At 39.3% G+C, this 19200-nt stretch overlaps 1 protein-coding gene and 1 long non-coding RNA gene across 13 annotated transcripts in view; one reads left to right on the top strand and one right to left on the bottom strand.

Annotated features, from left to right (window-relative positions):
• Positions 1–14779, bottom strand: part of LOC124224675 (uncharacterized) — a 28063-nt gene extending 13284 nt beyond the window's left edge. Inside the window, exon 1 of the long non-coding RNA XR_006884921.2 lies at positions 14642–14779. This is a non-coding gene — a long non-coding RNA (uncharacterized lncRNA). The remainder of the gene's footprint in view (positions 1–14641) is intronic.
• The window catches only part of Lmpt (four and a half LIM domains protein limpet), an 83048-nt gene that overhangs the window by 53321 nt on the left and 10527 nt on the right, over positions 1–19200 (top strand). For 7 of the 12 annotated variants that reach the window (XM_046636732.2, XM_046636733.2, XM_046636731.2 and 4 more), the window contains 2 exons: positions 6594–6794; positions 8060–8234. In XM_046636732.2, the coding sequence (XP_046492688.1) occupies positions 6594–6794; positions 8060–8234 (376 nt within the window). Of the gene's footprint in view, positions 1–4486; positions 4877–6593; positions 6795–8059; positions 8235–14711; positions 14873–15611; positions 16178–19200 lie in introns of those variants that run through there. The other 5 variants (XM_046636735.2, XM_046636738.2, XM_046636739.2 and 2 more) reach the window with 5 other exon arrangements.

Genomic DNA, 19200 nt, shown 5'->3' with positions numbered 1-19200 from the left:
CAAGCTCATTAACAGTTTTGAAGAAACCGGGTAAAATTGGAAGCCAAGGAGCTGATCTTACCGGTCCCATTTCCTGTCTATCGTTCCGTTGAAATGTAACGAAACGTTGCGCAACAATTTGTTTGGTCTTATTTTTACCCGACCTACCCTAACCACCGGGCGATGACAGAGGATTCCTATTTCCCTAAAACAAGAGGCCATACTTCTGCCCGGAATGTAGATCATTCTTTGAGCTTTTATCGTTTAAAAAATTAAAAATACATCAACTCTGAGTCAGAGACAGATAGATCCATTTTTCATTTATGCCGGGAATGCTTTATTATCTGGCAGAGACACGCGTTTGATAGTATAATATTTTTACGATGTATTTTGATAGGGAAATTGAAATCTCTCGTCCAGACACAGTTCAAATTACATATTCTTATGTAACTCGGATTTAAATCGGGCTTTCTAGATCGACAACCGACTCGTAACAGACTTTGAAATTTGCCGTTTGATTAACCGTTGTAATTTCACGGACAAGAATAAAAAGCAAAGTAAACAGATAGATTTATTAAGACGGACTGAACGTTAAAGCGTGATATTACAAAACGTGTTTTACATTCGCGTGTGTCTCATCGGCTGACTCTTCCATCGCTACACCGGCGTTGTTGGTGCCGTGTGCTGAGCGTGGGGTCTCCCAAAATATCAAACGTCAGCTCCTGCCTTCCTCCGCAATATTTTCGTGGTTACCGAGTCTCACTTTAACATTCCGCCAGTCGGTGGCAAGTCGGAACTTTCGTAAAGATTTACCAAAATCTGTAGGAGCAGCAGCTTCAGTCGCGAATTGGAAGATCGAATATTCGCCGTTTCTACTTACGATCGAATCGATCCATGAATTCGCAATGGGGGGGGGGGGGGGGGGAAGCGACGAGAGATTCATTCTGGCTGATAAAATATTCAATGGATGATGTTGAAGGGGGGATTGGAAAGAACGAGAAATTCAATATTACAGTCGTCGTTTTTCTCGACGACGCGGCTATTTCGGTGAAGCGACGGCGAACTTCGAAGAGGAAAGAAACGTAATAATTTTATTCCATCGTTCTAGAAGGTTTCGTTATCCGGGGAAACAGGCGTCATTGGTGATGTGTGGAAAAATCCGGCCCACATAACCCGTGTCGGCCGATTCTTTATTTATTTCACCATTCTATTTTTCTCGGCGACGCCTCCGCCGTCGGTTATTCGGTTAGTCGAATGTCTTCTCCGGAACCACCTGCTTGGCACCGTGTCAAAACGATCTTCTCGTCCTCAAGACTTTCTGAGTGGCTTGGCGGAGCCGCGCGATGTGTCGATAGTCGATGGAAACGATGATGAAAAAACGAGACAGAATATCGGAACGCCTTTTCGTGTCACTCGCGGATATTGGATAATGACTCGTAGGCGACGCTTGACGAAAAAGACTAATGTCAGGTACATAAGGTGTCGAAAAAACGTTGAAAATCGAACATCGATACACAGCGAAGTCTCTCGCCAGCAAAACTTACCGTCGGCACATCACAACGCACGAAGAATAATAAGATAAAAATCTTACCTCTCGTTTGATAATCGAGCTAAACAAGATTTGGTACGGTGCGCAAAGAATTTCCCTTTCCCAATCTTCACACCGGTCGATTCACGAGGATTGGTAAAAATAACTCGGCAACGGCTGGCAAGTCTGCAGATGATTATGATTTCGTCTCGTACCGTAACCGAGTGCAGATCTAGGTGCAAATACAATTCTTCGCATGACTCAATTTTTATGCAGGTCTATTCAGAGGAGACGGGTCAAAGCTTTTTCAATTTTCACGCAGAGAGTTCGTAGATACGTTCTACTGTCGGAATACTCATTTCGTGGGTATCGGGTTTCCCACGATTTATCGTTCAGCGTATAACCCGGATTGGTGAGGCGTCGTTTTTATTTAAGCACTCACATATTTCACGCTACCCTACAGAGATGAGTGCTTTGTGAATTTTTCTTATCAAAGAAATTCTTTTTTTTTACTCGCAGCTATTGCCGAATGTGTTACATAATTCTTTGATACTAATCTGTATAAACAAAATACGAGGTTGATGAAATCGTTCTCAAATCCTCGCATGAGATTTTGACGTTTTTTGTTCCATTCGGTTTGAACCAGGTTTCATTTTATAAATCAAAACGCATTCCCTTCTAATTGCCTTATATCTATCTATGGAGTTTTTATGGGTTGAAAGGTGTTCAAGTTTACCTTTGGACTAAGCAGGCATTTCTGTTCGGAGAGCATGTACGCTTTTCGTCTTTTAGTCTCGTTGAATTTAAATTCTTATTCAAATTTCCTCTTGCTCGTAAGGCCATTTTCACGTCATTCAAGGCTGAGTTACTCCCACAGCCGTCTAATGCATCAATTTAATGAATACAATATACATAGGCGTGGGTATAATGTAAAGGTAAAATGTCGACGTGCGGATTGTACAATTGCGTTGTTTATAATCCAAAATAGGTCGTCCAAGAAGGTTCGTGGAAGTAAAAACGTAGATGGCAAACTGAGGTTCGTTGAATCTGGTTGAAGGTGAAGTGCAAATGTAACGAATGTAATGTAGGCATTTACGGCGGTGTGTATTCCGTTTCGTTGATAGCAACAGCGGACAGACACCCCAAAATAGAAACGCATGCTGAGAGGTTATGCTTACAGAGCAGTGGAATCCGAAACACTTCACCGTTACAACTCGCAACAAAGTTTGCCGCACCCTTTCGCTTCCATCTTACACCATCGTGTATGTGGAGCTCAATTTACGAGAAATATCAAACGTGAATATTACCGGGCAAGAACGCTTTGGGCATACAGATATTTTGCAGCACAATCAAGGGAACGTTACACGGTTGAAAAATGAATAATTTCGGAGAACCGGCGTTTATCCGAGAACTTATTTCAAAACGTGGCAACATTACTGTCGTTTACTTGTCTGTTTTATCGTCAGTATACCCGTGGCACAGGTACAGTGGAATAAAAGTCAAGATCTCAGAGATTTCTCCTCTCGTAGCTAGAGGCGATTGCTGCAGTAAAAGTCGTGTCGCAAAGTACGAATCACGCCTGACTTTTGAAATTTGCTGGAATAATACTGCAATTGTTGGTATATTGGTGGTAACTGGAACAGTCCAACCTGCCATTTCTGTTCAGGAATATACAGTTTTTTCTTTTTTTTCTCTTTGTGGTATATTTCTTACAACGTCAAAACGTGAGAGCGAAATAATTGGATGCTTGTACCATATGTACATACATTCTCAAGTAGTCATATCGAATGTCAAAGGTTTTCAACGAATGATGCAAACTGTACACCGTTTATACAAACAGTGCACACGATGATGTTTCATATATCGTGGCTTTTTATCCAAGAGGCTGTAGAGGCAACTGATGTACCGGAAAGGCTGTGTTAAAAACTAACTCAAGTTCTACAAAAATAGTTACTCTGAAAGTATTTCTGCTCGCTGAACGAAAACATATTCCGAAGAGCTGGTTACCCATTAGGTTGATTCGCATGCACCTCATTCCACTCAAGTACCGAGGGAAGTACTGATTAATCAAATAGATTATATACATATTTCTACCAATTAATCTATAATTGAATCGATCATGATTTGTTTGACTGGATGAAAAAAAAATGTTATCATTACGGAGATCGGAAGTTATATCCAACTGGCTTCGTCTAAATATGTTTCGCTTGTCAAATCGAACATACTGAACGAGTTAAGAGTTGATTGGTCAGAGTAAATTTATTGGATTCAACTATCTTGTAGTATTCGAATGGAGTGAGCTGTATTTCAATCAAGCGAATGTGTTACTCGTTCACGAAATATATATATATATACGTGTATATATATATTTTTTTTTCCCATGCAAAGAATCAAGAGAAATTTGTGCAATTTAAATATCGAGAGTCTTTGGGTGGTTGAATTAATTTTTTAAAACATACCGTATAATTGTCTTTATGCCTTAAAATTGGTATTTATGGAAAAAGAATCGAGATATTTTATCTGAATCCAAGAATTCTACTAAATTAAATACGAATCATTAAATTTGGCTTCGGACTAAAAACCTCTGTATATATAATCCATAATTCTGCAAGTAAAGTATACAAAGGTGCGATACGTGCGATAAATTTTACGTACAGTTTTCACGGTGAGAATCGCGAGTAAATTCCTTTACAATGCGGAGTTAGAGGCGATTCTGTAATCCGAAATTAACAATGCGCGAATGTACGTTGGGCCGACCGGCGCTTGTATAACCGTTGGATACGAAAATAACGTACAACGATCAAAGTATTCGACGCGTATTCGGCTAAGGTATGTTTTGCGAAAGATATCGCGAGGCGTATAGAAAAGTTGCACCCGGCACACTGCAGCCGCGTCCACGAGAAGGGGAAGCGCGCGGGTTTCTGGAGTCGTCGGGAAGCCGAAAATAGCGTCCCGGTTATGATGAGACGGCCAGGGATTGGGTCCTAGATTTCAGTCAGTTCGCAAACTCTATTGGGTCGCGGTACTGTCCGGACGACCGTCTCGAACCCTCGATTTCTCAAGTCGTCGTCAAGAAGTTTGTTCACCCTCGTCTCTTCAGCCGTCACCCTCGCCGACTATCCGTCTTATTTTGCCTAGAGTTTATCTCTACGACGAGAAATCTTTCCGTGCCCAACCTTCAATCGAGGCACTATTAAGTTCGACAGAAATGGCGGATGTAGACAACAGTGTAGTGTACACCACGACGGAGCGTAAAGTTCGTAAAGTGAAGAAAACCACGAAGCGTAGGGAGAGTCACGACCAGAACGCCGAGGTCACTATCACCGAGGTTGACAGCACCCAGAACAACCATGACAACGCCATCGATAAGTATGTGCTGGCTGACGGTGGAACACTGTCCGCACTTATGATACCCGGTTTCGATACTTCGAACGTTACTTTGGCTGCCACGGACGGTCGCGTCAATTTTTTATCTTTCTTTCTTTTCTTTCTTTACCATCCTTTTCGAGAACAGAAACGAATCAAAGGTTGCCTGGAACGAATCGAACGGAATTGAGAACTTGCGCAATCAAAAGTTTCCGCTCAATTCCGATCTATTTCCGTTCGAATCGTTGTTGAATCGAGTCACGAAGAGCTCTGAACACCGTTTATTTCACGCATCACGCGACCGGCTGATTCTAACGTCGTACCAAATCTTTCCATACGAAATTTCTGTACGGGCGTTAATTCATCCCCGACAATGTTTCGTGACTGAGATAGTACGTGATACGACGACCTTAAGATTCTCTCAAGTTCGGCTAAATTTGGACGCACGAAAAGATCGAACCCGTGGCACTCCGAGAACTCGCGATTCGTTCGCAAAGGAAACTGAGATTTATTATACAAGCATTCGTACACTTTTCACTCGCATCATGCAATCCAGTCACATTTTTATACGCATATGTTTATCCGAATTCACATCAGTCCACGATTCGTTGTTACATACGCATTGACCATCATATTTATACAGATACCCAGCCAGCACATACAACAGCACTCATCCAAGGTACATATAATATGTATATATAGATATTGTGTAAATTCCTATGTTTACATCCGCCAACAGATCCGACGATTCTTGATTCGACGCTAATTCTAACATTCGTAATCGCAACACTTGCCTTATAAATATACCTGCAGAATGTGTTGTAATTAATATACGTTGTATTCACGATTTTCTGCCGTCCTCTGATACATGAATTATATATTGTAAAGTACATTCACGCAGTTGTTTAATTGAGTCTCTGGTCTTTATCACTCTGTGTCTGTGTTACATTTGTTTTTTCACGTGAAATCGAGAATGATTTCAAAAACCTTCCTTGTATTGTGGTTTCCGTTGGTTCGAAGAGTAGTCAGTAGCTCTTGTGAAACAAGCATTTCAATTGACAATCAACGAACGACTAGATGGGAATTTGTCGATCGGCTGATGTTTTCATTTCTCACAGTCATCAATAAGATCGTTCGTAACTAATACTGTCAACCGCCTACCTTCTGCTTCTTAGTCAAAAAAAAAAGCAAATGCAAAGTGAACAAAAATGAATTCTGGGTTGAAGAAATTTAAAATTTCACACACAACTCACCAACGTAATAAGATTACTTTGACAAAATCCGTTATTTCGTACCGTCGATATGAATCAGCTTTCGCGAACGAATGTCAAACCCCTGCCAAATATTCTTCGACTCTCGTTTGACGCACGAATCGTTAGAACGATGCAGTTATCTCGATTTGCCCCCGTCACCTACTTGCCATAACGTTGTGAATCATATAATCCCGAAACGATACTAAATAAGGCATAGGATTCGAGTACAGCCTTCGATTGGAAATTGGGATACTGTTCACGTATCGAAAGGCGAACGTTGAAATGTCGTTCCACACTAACGATAAGATGTTTCACAATTTTGTTCTGTTTCGACTTTTTTTTTGATTTTTTTTCCAACTTTTTTGTTCAACGAACGTGTCTTACAATCGCCGAGTTCGGACTTAGACCACTCAGTGGCACCTGCGAGTAATTACACGATTAACGAAATCTCTGGTTTCGTGTTGCAGTTGATTTTCAGTGGCGAATTCACGAGGGCGATGAACAAGGACTGGCACAGCGGCCACTTCTGTTGCTGGCAATGCGACGAGTCTCTTACCGGTCAGCGGTACGTTCTCAGGGATGAACATCCCTACTGCATCAAGTGCTACGAGAGTGTGTTCGCCAATGGATGCGAGGAGTGCAGCAAGATCATCGGCATCGATTCGAAGGTACGCCGACTTCCAGATTTTTATCCTCGTTTGCAGAACGATTTTATAAGCGTTTAACTCAAGTGATTTCGAGTCACGTCGACGATTCGAGACACCGAACGTTGACAATTAAGTAACTATAATTTTAAATACGTTGGCACATCCCGTGATTAAGCGAAAATTCAATTTTGCCTATCCTGACTTTTATGATTTTTTTTACCGATTGTTTTCCGGTATACAGAATAGGCGCGATGACCGAATACTCGGCTGATTGTAAGCATTCGGTGAAAAATTTCAGACGAACGTCACTTTCACTGCATTCTTTTACCGCGAAAAATCGCGAAAGATGAGAGACATTAACGTTTTCGAAATAATTTCGACGCGTAAATTTTATATTTGAAATATGGCCAGTAGTGACTGACTTGTAATTTGTCATTCCTAGAAATAACTACGATGATGTAGCAGCAGCAACCTTAGTTCGCAATGCTTAAACTACGAATATATACATATATACGTTTCGGTCGCATAATCGACTCTCATATATATATATATATATACCATAACTTGAGGTACTCAGAGAAGCGTGTTTCCGCTTTATGCCTGTATACAGAAACTATTATTATTTCGTGCAAGATTTACTGTCTCGGTTCTAGCTGCTTTGCTGTGAATTTAATCATTTTCTTTCTGCCTTCAACATGCTAATTATTTTGCGTCACGTGGTTCGGAGTGAAAAAAATTTTTTCATCAACTTCCCGCAGACAAATTTTGCATCAAAGGCTTACTGTCTGCTCGTGACGAAACGATGAAATCATTCTTTCTGAAAGTATAGTGAATCCACTTGACGAGTTAACGAATTCAAGAAACGGTACGCTGTAACTTTGAGCCCCTTTTTCGTATCAAGTTTATGCGGAGAACGGGAATTTAAATTTGTTAAGAACAAGTTCAGTGTTTTACTGCGATGTTGTGTATTCTAAAAAATGTATTTTATCCAAGCAATGTCCGTATGGTGCGGATCACTCGGAGACCAACATATGATTTATGTTTGTTAAACCCGTTTGACTCATGAACTAATACTCCGTTGAAACTTGTTCCCGTGGTTTTTGCTATCTGCGTAGTTACCATCGTCGTGAGCAAAACAACCCGAGCATCAAACTTCGCAAGCTGCTCATCGTTTGTATTTTGAGCACTCGAAGATACGTGAACTATGATAAGCTGATTCCGCAAAGTCGTTTGCAAGTCTGACTCGATGGTTTTTATTTTTTTTTTTTGTTTGTTTCACGTTCAAGGATCTGTCGTACAAGGACAAGCATTGGCACGAGGCATGCTTCCTCTGCAACAAGTGCAGAGTTTCATTGGTCGACAAACAGTTCGGAAGTAAGGTGGACAAGATCTACTGCGGCAACTGTTACGACGCTCAATTTGCCAGTCGTTGCGATGGATGCGGCGAAATCTTCCGTGCAGGTAAGAAAATATTTCAGATTCGAGAAAGATGAAAAAAATTTGAAAATAAACAAAATAATGGACTGCCTAGTACATACATGTATACTTATTTTTATTCGGGGTTTGACCGCAAGTATTGAAAAAGTTGGACCTTGTCCAGAACTCCATCGTCGATCACCCAATACAGCAACCGCAATGAATCGATACACTATTTATTACCTTTTGTCAAACGATTTTCTTTTCACTTGACTGTACAACGAACCGATTCACCGTTTACGCACACAATTGCCGATTCCCGCGTGTCTGACTAATGCCGGATGGATTCACGGACGTGTGTTGACGGTCAATCGAGAGTGCGAATGTAATTGCAAACCGTACGAGATGTTGTTTTAAATATATGCGCAAATCTATGAACGCGGCGGACGTGAACAAGCGAGAAAGAACGAAGCTGTATCTTGCATTTGACGTTTCTTATTAAGGTAACCGAGTCAAGGTTCCGGCCCAGACACGAACAATTATTACCACAGTCTACGGGCAGTATATTACATATAAGCCCTCGATAACTGGAACCCTGAATCGGTGTTCATCTCTCAGCGATATCCGTATTATTATTTTTCATTTTCTCATTTTCTCATTCCGCAAAGTTGAAGGAATCGGTACCTTCGTTTACGTTACACTTATTCAAGATTCACACTCCAGCTGTGCTTCTTCTCTTTTATCACCACGCTACCCCGAGTAATCTGATCGGATAACTTTTGGCGATCGTTGACACTCCACTTGGAAGACAGTCCGAGCCGTTCCTCGGCTTGGCAAGTATGAAACGGTGCGACCTTCAGAATTATTCAGACCGCTTGGCTTCCCGAGATATGACCCAGATCTTTCCTGAATCACGTGACAAACCACCACTCACAAATTTTCGCAAAGCTGCGGCGATGGGCGGAGATTCTTTTCAATTTCATTCAGGGAACAGCTCGAAGCAGACACGTGCCAGACGTCTAATCGATACTCTCTTCGATCTATGACATGTTTTCTCTTTTTACCGTCACTATCTCACACGTTTTTGATCCGAATCAACACTGGCAAGATTTTGGCACGGGCGTGAATCGAAGAGGAAAATAATCGTTTAATAACGAAACACAACACGGCGTGAAAATGGTCCGGGGACATTTTATTCGGTAATCTTAAACCGTCGTCGTGCAATTAGCAGAAAATCCCTCATAATTATATTAATTGTATAACGAGGCTTAGAATGCAGTGTAACGTCAGATCCGTTTCTCGTCGAGCCGTGACACTTATAACTTAGGTCATTTCAGAGCTTAACTCAAGAGAACGCGGCCAAAGATCTGACTTTTGACGAGCACTCAGGTAGGTGTAATATACCGGGACTCCAATTATTGAGATGACGTTAATTCGAACACATAATAGATGTTTAAGAAGAGACAAAACGAGAATTCGAATTATACGGTATAAGGGAACCGTACGAAACGAGCTTATCCGAATTGGATTTCAGGTGTGGGAGTTTCGTGAATTCTAATTTGAAATCCGACAGCCGGAATGAGTCGGGGACCACCAACATGAACCGGTTAAGTAGCTTGCGTAAATGTGCGAATGGCTTACAATTAGTTTCATTCGATCATAAATTCATGCGTATGCATTGATGCGAAGAAAATTTTAACTCGGTGTTAAACGATATACAATTTCGGTCATTTAGCAATAAGCAATTGTTGGGGGAAATTGGTGTCACATATTAACGCCAATCGGCTTATCAGATTTGAGAAAGTTTGATAATATATTAGGCATGTAAGCTTGAATGGCTGTACGCGTATACCGATACAGATCATCTTATCTGTGAAATTGTTTTTTTTTCGCACATTATAATCACGATAAAGAAGCTATGGCTGCTTATTGATAGAAAATACTCAAGCGTTCTGTTCTGAGACCTTGTAACATAAAATTACTCAAACTTCTATAAGTCTTAAACTACACAGATGTAAAAGGAATAACCAGCGGGAATACGGTGATAAAAAACAGCCATGATTCAGGGCATAAAAATTTCATTCAGTTCAACACGCCAACGTAGGAGGATCCAGATTTTAAAACAGCACCCACCAAAATTTGTATTCAATGAATGGCTAATGTTGACAAACTTATTGCAAGCGTAACGTGAGTTGAGGAAAAATATTTTGGCAGGCAGAAACATTTAAGTTTTATTTTTCTCGTTCAATGAATGGAGGACAGCCACAAAGTTTTAAACTTCTCGCAAAACAAACCCACAATTTGTTAAATGGTTTTTACAAAACTTGGAAGATACGGCGGAATTGCTACACTGCGCCGATCAGAGTGACCGAATCGTTCTAAACGTATTTATCATGGTTTGTTGTGATTTTCCGCTTCCACAGTTGTAACAGATAGAAATTGGCGATATAAAATTATGACATTTCATGAAAAAACTAAATAACATTGTTTATTATCCATGTATAAGTATAATATTTGCCATGGAACTCTCAAGTTTGCCAAATTCTATTGGCTCTTTATACTTGAATGGAATTTCTAAACGACGGACAGGCTGCAGTTTGACTAACAAAGTTGACAAAGCTGTGCGCGATCATGGTTGCAAAATTCAGTGTTATAACATCATACTGACAAGTCATCAATTATTCGAATGACGCTACGTATTTTACTCGTGACATCTTTGTTTTAACTTACCTACATATTGCGCAAAAAGTAGGGTTTGAAAACCGCGAACCACGAAGTAGTGAAATAGTTTTTGATCCTAGCAGAGAATTTCCGTGCCATTTTATCTAGAATGACGAATGGAGGACCGGGTTTTGCTTATTTAAAAAATTACACACCCGTACGTCACAATGCAGGTTCTGGAACGGAACCTTAACACTTCATGTTTTAATGGGTCAGAGCGGAGTCTTTGAATTTGCCGCCAACCCACGCCCAATAAAGTCTGTATTCAAGCTACGCTCAACACCTTTTTTTCGCGCATACCAAATCTAGGTCACAAGTTTGAACCGTATAAAGGTCGAGGAATCAAGGGCAAATGTTGAATTAGAGCATTATGCGAAGCAAGATGAAAAATATTAGCCGTGAGGAGTTTCAAAGCTTTCATACATTCGATTCGATTCGTTCGAATTGTTGGCAAAACAACAGTTGAAACTTGCAGAATACATACAAACACTTTCACATCACGATGGCATTCATCCTAGTCTAATAATGCAACCGTTCGGGCATGGAATCAACCGGATATACTTATACAAATTCGGGAAAGTGTTATCCTATTTTTTCTTCGGAGCAATTTTAGCGTCATCGCATCATTTAGCGATTACATTATGAAGTTATTCCGTAGCATTCCTGGTGAAAATTTCTACTAATACGAATTTTTGCTGAAAAAAATGGAACATTCTGTATTATTTCGTACAAAATTGTAAATATGCATAGTTTTTCACGAAGAATTTGATAATTTTCTTTAAAAATTGTAGTGTCTTATAGATTGTTTAGTGAAAAAATACAAGCTTTTGAGGTGGAGTTGAAGTTCCGAATTTGAAAAGTTCCGAAAACGCCTAATTCTGAATTATTTAATGGTGAAACTTGAAGTAAAGAAATTCAACTTTTATGAAAAAACAAAGTTTCGAATGGTCGGAAATTCAACGGATCAAAGTTCCGAAATGCAAGATTCCGAAAATTCAAGTCACGATAGAGCAAAGTTCCGAAAAATAACGTTTCGACAGAGCCAAATTCCGAAAAATAAAGTCTCGATACAGTAAAGTTCCGGAAATTGAAATATATTTACACAGGGTAGTTTACCCAACGAGTGGGTGTAAAAAATCAGAAAAACCGACAATCAGAATGTACCGGAATTGCGAACCTAAAAATATGGAAAATCCAAAGCAAAGAAAGATCAAAGAGGCGAAATTTCGCCAAGCCAGAAATTCACAGAACTGAAAATCTTCGATCATTCGGAATTTTGATATTTCAGATTTCTAAATTTTCGAAATTTCGCCCTTTCGACATTTTGCCCTTTCAGAATTTTGCCCTTTCGAACCTTTGAGCGTCGGGTTAGGCACCATTCGAAACTTTAATGTTTCGTCAAAGTTTAACTTCTTACCTCGACTTTCGCTACCAAATAATTCCCATTTATCAACCATCATACCTATACCCAGATTTGTGAAGAACAGACATTATCTGTACGTACATGTGTTATATTGCTTCTCGATTGACGTTTCGTCGACACACTTGTAATAGGTATTTAAGTGAACAAAAAAAAGGTGTAATATATATATCGCGGAAGAATTGTCACGCCTAGAAGTGTCGAGATGGTTTAATCTCCGAATGTTATTATCTTATCTAAAACGGTATTAATGTACCCATACAGTAACGCATAGCATGTACCATGCCTATTCGAAACCTTTTTCCACACTATTGCAAGCACTTCATTTTTTAACAAAGTCCTCCAAGTATTTTGTAAGGATATTTTATTCTTTCACTTGTTCGATTAACAGATCCTTTTATCACCATAGTACGTATCTTCAAGCCCACTTGCGACACACAAGTCCTTTGAAAATATATTGTCACAAATGTGTATGTAACAGCTTTAATCCCGTTGGAATTTTCACCGCACGGTTAAAAATTTCCGTAAACACTTGACGTACGGCAGTGTACATATTATACGTATGTAACGTGTGTATATATATATATATATATATGTGTGTGTGTGTGTGTGTATGTCAAACACGCGTTTACTCGCTAATCATTGGCTCCTGTATTATACTGATTGTAATTCCAAGATGATGTCATTCCAACTTGCAACAAGACTCACGAATGTTTGTATAGTTTTCAAACTGCGTTTAAATAATAAACAAAAAGTCTTTGAATCGACGCTTTAAAACCAGTATCGATGGGTGAACATTTTTCGACTAAACCGGGATCAAGATAATTTTGTATTTATTCGCCGCTTCAGATTAATTATTTTTAAATACCAGGTTCTTAATAAAATTTATTTCGCGTAAAAATAATTAAGTATTATTACATTGGGCGGAAAAATACGGGAATAAAATTTGCATGCGGTATTTCTTCCCGATCTCACTATTGCTTATGTATCTACGTATACTAAGTATATATGTATACCTGATTAGATGGAAAAAGAAAAAAAATCTTCACAGTTATTGCCAGCAGCCATTCGGTTAGTTGTGTATATTATGTATAGGTGTATATATATATATATGTATATATGTATATTTACGTTTATACATACGTTTCGTAGTAGCGTGTATGATGACATCACTGCTCGTAGATCTGTTGTATCTGTCAGTACGTGTGGGCGACGGGAATTTTAGCATTATTAGAATCACTACGAAGCACGAAGAAGATAAAGCAGAAAAATTCTCTAGTAAACAGTGGATAAACAAAAATTAGCACGGCTTCTTTACAATAATTGTCAAGATACGTTGCGGATAAACTGCAGGCGTAAGCGCGGAGCTTCCGCAACTTAATTCTATTCATTGGAAATGAAATAATTAGCGTTTGCTATACTTATCGGATGGATGCTGTCTATAAATAATCGGACAGATCGCTTTTAAGATAATTTCTTTTGCTAATTACATTACAGCTTTGTCGATTAATCAACGATTAAGAATTATACGTCGTCCGACTCGACAGAATTTCTTCTAACCGCAGTCTCTTTGCAATCCTCACTCTATATATTTTTATCCTTCGAGTTTCAAGCTTTTTGAAATATGAATTTTTTTCTCCATCGTTTGATTCAGACACGGATTCGTTACTTCGGAATGAAACATGTCTTCAAGTTAATCCTTTTCTTTCTTAACTTCCCGTTTCTCTGTTTGTAGAGAGAAAAAAAAGGAAGTTAGTGTAATCACCCCGTGATATATGTGATCAATTTTTTTGTCCTACGATATCTCCAGAACGCGTTATCGGATTCCAATGATTTTGATCTCAATCGACGCGGTTTTTCACGAACTTAGAACTAATCAGATTTTGACTCTGATCGGTTCGGTACTTTTTCAATAATCTAAACAACGAAATTCCACAATACAAAATGAAAACGGTGATATCTTGAGAATGGATGAATAAATTTGAATCAAAATTGTTACCGTGACGTTTTTTGAATCGCTAATCACGAATTTAAAGTAAAAATTTTCCCGACCTAAATTTCGCGTACTAAAAAAAAAAAAAAAAAATCGTCAATCACGAATCTGAAGTCGTAGTTCGAAGTTCGAATTCTTTCCTTCGTCGGATCGTCAAAGTCAACTTCGATTTGTTTTTCCAACGATCTTGGCTAACATACGACCGCGGCTGGAACAATTTGTTTAATTTTTTTTTCGTTTTCGATTACGCGTAAACGGCCAACGTGTAGGCTAAACACTGCAGAAGTGTAGGAGTATAGGTGCGAGTGTATTACTTACGTACGTGAGAGTTGCGCGTGCCGCCGCCGTCGTGACTCCAGCGTCGTGAAGCAGCCGCCCTCAGTAGTCCGTAAGCCTTCGTACCAATCGTTTGGAGAACTCGCGTTTAATTATCATTTTCTTTTATCCCCCCGGTCTCGATAATCCTAGGATACCCACAGCAACACTCAGTCTCGAGAAGTTTATTTAAACAGGACAAGGATCGACGGTATATTTGATTTGCAAGAATTCGTAAGAGAAGTTCCTCCGACCCCCGCCCCCCCCCCTCCCCCCTCCCTCCTCCACCCGCCGACCAAAAAAAACAAAAAAAAAAATAACAACAAATAAATAAAAAATTGACGATGCTAAATTTTCACGAGTCACGAGACAGCGCGAACGAAACGGGACTGACATATTTTTTTTATATCACGTATACACATTTATGATATTTCATCTTGATCTGTGCTGATTGAAACTATCTAACCTCTAACTTTTACAACTTGTTGAATTGTCGTAAAAGTTGTTCGTAGTTCTGAAAACCAATAGAAATTTGAGATCAAATTTTATTTAAAATTATATCCTTTACATCGGATCGTGAAAGGATTATTTTCTTTTAATTAAATTATACGCTCGTTGATTTACTCACTTTGTATAATTCCTTCTTTCGTCCGTATGAATTTTTCTCAAGTTTCATCGGTTGAGGTTGAAATATGCGATTTTGATCGGATTTTTTGGTTTATTATCATCTTCAAATTACTTTATCAATGAATCGTCGGAGAGAAATAGACGCCTGATTTAAATTGTTACCTCTGTTTGTAATTTTCTTCGTCTTATCAGCCAATTTAATACCCTACAAGTAGACCGGTTTTACGATCCTGTGTACATATACGGTAGCCGAAGACGGCATATCATAAATGGGTTCAAAGTATACAAATTTTATAACATAGATAAAAAGTCGAGACAAATTGACGGACTAATCGGTTCTTTATAGATCATTTCCCGTATGATGCAGAGCGCCGCATTCGAATCATTCGAAATAAGTCAGTGTTACGACGAGTTTAAATTGCAGCCAAGTTTCGATTCATTTTTGATTCACTACACAGCTACGTCTGGACTTGATGATACAAAAGTGTGATTTGTGAGTAAAGTTAAAAGAAGAAAAATAACGATAACCCGATACATACTTTCGACGGTAAAAGGAAACTAAATATTGTTGCTGATAATAATAATCGAACAGTGCCAGCCAGCTATTAATTTGAGACGAAACAAAGGACACGGTCGCTAAGAATATACGCACACCCACGCAAACATACGTATATACATATATATATATATATATATATATATACAAAATGGCGACAGACGCGCTCAGCGATAGATTGGCAAACAAATTGCATTTGCAAACGAAAACAGTCGGCGAGGAGAGAATCAAACGCGCTAAATCAAAGGACGAAGACGTCGCCATATTAACCATGTTCCCAATGGAAAGTGATCCAAAGTTCCGATGCTGCCTTGGGAACGAATGCTTTCTAGGGGATCCGAAAAAAGCAGATCCAGGTGAATTTCTTACATCTTTTATCGCTATCTTACAGTTCACGGTATTGTTGTCGGAATCGATATACGTAAACATGCGTAAACCTTTCAGTCACTCATTTTTCAACTCAATATCTTGGCCTCAATTTTGGTTTCCCGGGTGCTTTTGGGCTCGCTGATCACGAATCTGAAGTCAAAATCTGAACATCTTTAAATCCAACACGGCGGATCCGATATGACGGATGTAATATCGAAAAAACTATCAAAATTCAATGATTCTGACCGAAACTTGTTACTCGGGCCGGTTTTCGGGGTTATACGAAGCAACAACGTGGTGTCCAGTGATCCTGGAAATGTCCTTGAATTTTGCTTGTCGTTCAAAAATCCTGAAAACTATCGATGAACTTTTCTTGCGTCCTAGAAATGTTCTTGAATTTGTTACGGATTTTCTTATTGGACACCACGAACAAAGATCATTCGAAGTTGTAAATAAACGGTGATAAGACTAGGACGTGGAATTTTTTGAGGTGGGACGCTGAGCATCTCACTGTGACTGAAAGGGTTAAAGGACAATTTGCGTTACACGTGCAGAGAGCACAGTCAAACAACGAATGTAAACCGGTCGCAGGATGATTAATGGTCCCGTAACATGGCAGAAGGGAAATGGAATCAGCTGCAACTACATTCACGTACGATTCCGATCGCAGATCATAAACAGATGTGTGTTCTCGCGATGTTAATATTAATATGTACACGCTCTGCAGTCGAGCTAGGTATTGTACACACATGACGACGTATAACGCGTACCTACCTAGCTTGTACACACACGGTTTATCATCGGTGCAAATTAATTGTGTATAAGTCGGCACACGTGACCTTATCGGGAAAGAACATAGTCCTGCCTCCCTGCCTGCTACACCCTTTCTGTGTACAGTCCACTCAGTTAATGAACCTGCTAATTACCCGTTGCCATTATTTTTGTTATTATTATCGAGTATTAAGTACACTTTAGCTTGATGGATATTATCTTTCAACCTTTACTACGGTACGGTGGATGTAACACGTGTTATGCATTACTAGGATGCGGCTTGTAATTTAAATTTGCTTGGTATCTTTTCCTTTAATTTTATCATCTTCGTCACATTCGTACAATTTATTTGTTTAAAAACGTTGCGCGATCGAATGTACGTATGGGTAAAATCGTCGTTTCGAAACTATGAAGAATTTGCTCACGCTAAGTTTGCTCGAAACGCTTTGATATTTTTCCGCTTCGCAGGCCTGTTGCGCAATGTATTGTATCGTGCAGTTTCTTTTTCGTTTTTTTTTTCCTGAACTCTCGAATTTTTTTTTTTATTTTACCCAAGTGCCTCCGGGTGAGTTACAGACGCGTCTCTACGTCGATATTTAAAAGTATGCAACGGTAAATACGCTTAAATGGTTGAAGTCAAGCGTCGACACCTTTTAATTGCTTTTGATCGCACGACGATTGAACGAAGAACATTACCACGAATAACGCGTCTCGACGAATCGAAATGCGAGAGTTCAGAATCAATTCGAAATTTACGACAGAGATTAGTCTCGAATGAAAATTCATCTCGATCTTTGCGCACGTACGTAGTATAAAAAAATATTCAACAACCTTCGAGAGAAGGTCGCGTACCAAATACCAAATGCACCGACCGCGCAATTTCAAGTAACAAACACACAACTCTGATGAATAACAATATTGATTTTCGTGTATTTTCCGAATTATACAAAAAAGTAAATATGCTCTTTGACCGTTTCGCCGTGCATGCAAGCTGTATTGAAAACTGACGTATAATGAAATCGTGTGTAAGTTGACTTAGTTTACATCGATGTACGTATCAGCAAATATTCCTCCGAAGACCGGATTATTGATATTATACCGAGACTTTCGTAATCTCGTACAGCCATCTCAAACGGCTATAGGTATGTGAAACTCGAATCGTAATTTATTTCGCAAATGGGGTCATACGCGAAAGATACATTGAAGTCTTATACGTTCACGTTCAAGTGTGTTAAGTTAATATATAAGTTAAGTTTTACGCGGAGCCGATTTATATGCACCTGTACGTATTGCGCGAGTGATATATTTCAGCTCTTTCACCTCGCTAATTTAAATCTTGTTCGGTTATAATCGAACCTTCGCTCAAGTCGAGATGATGGTATCCGTGAGTCGTTGTTTTTTTTTCTCTCTCTCTCTTTTTTCATCTTTTCGCGTCAACGTACTGAAAACTTACCAATATACGCGTATCTCATACGTACACGTTGTACGTGTATAAATTTAGAAATGAGTCATATATTATATTAAGTATTGCGCACTTTCACAGCTCTATACTCCTGCCTACATCACTTTGGATCGTTACTGGGTGAATTTTTTTTTTTTTTTTGTTTTTTTTTTCTCTTTCTCAAAGAGGCTGAGAACCGGCAAACTGCTTCATGCTTACGTATCCACAGACACGTTACGTACGCTTATGTACGGCGTAAGATCCTCGAATTGAATTCAATCGTCGCGCCAAAAGAAGATTGAACGCTCGATGAAATCAATTGATTCGCATCTCGTCGTAATATCGTTTGACGACAAACGTGTTGCGGCGAAGAAACCCGTCAACGATTTTTTATAAATCAATTTTCAATCGAAAAGTTACGGTTGTTCAGTTTACTCAGATTCCGTACATGAAATTGTCGAAAGTTATGTTCCCTACTTCGAAAAATCGATGCACTGGTTGTATTGCTCCAAATTTCAGTTACACGTATCGGAATCGATAAGGTTCATCAAACGTACACATCCGGCGGTGCTTTTTTTGGTTCCGCATTTTCGTTATTGGTATCGTCGTTTTCACGGTTGATGAAAAGGGACGTGTATATACATGCAAACTACGCGCGGAATGGTAACGCAGACACAAAATCGGACACTCGGGCCTTGGGAATCAGAGTTTATACATATACGGACATGGGCTGGACCACGTGACGTCATACCTACCAGTCGGCATCTACCTTGAGTCGTTCAAGCCGGATGATTCTAT

Source organism: Neodiprion pinetum, chromosome 1 (assembly GCF_021155775.2).
Source record: "Neodiprion pinetum isolate iyNeoPine1 chromosome 1, iyNeoPine1.2, whole genome shotgun sequence".
In the NCBI taxonomy this organism is placed as follows: domain Eukaryota; kingdom Metazoa; phylum Arthropoda; class Insecta; order Hymenoptera; family Diprionidae; genus Neodiprion; species Neodiprion pinetum.
This window is presented reverse-complemented; position numbering and strand designations above follow the sequence as displayed.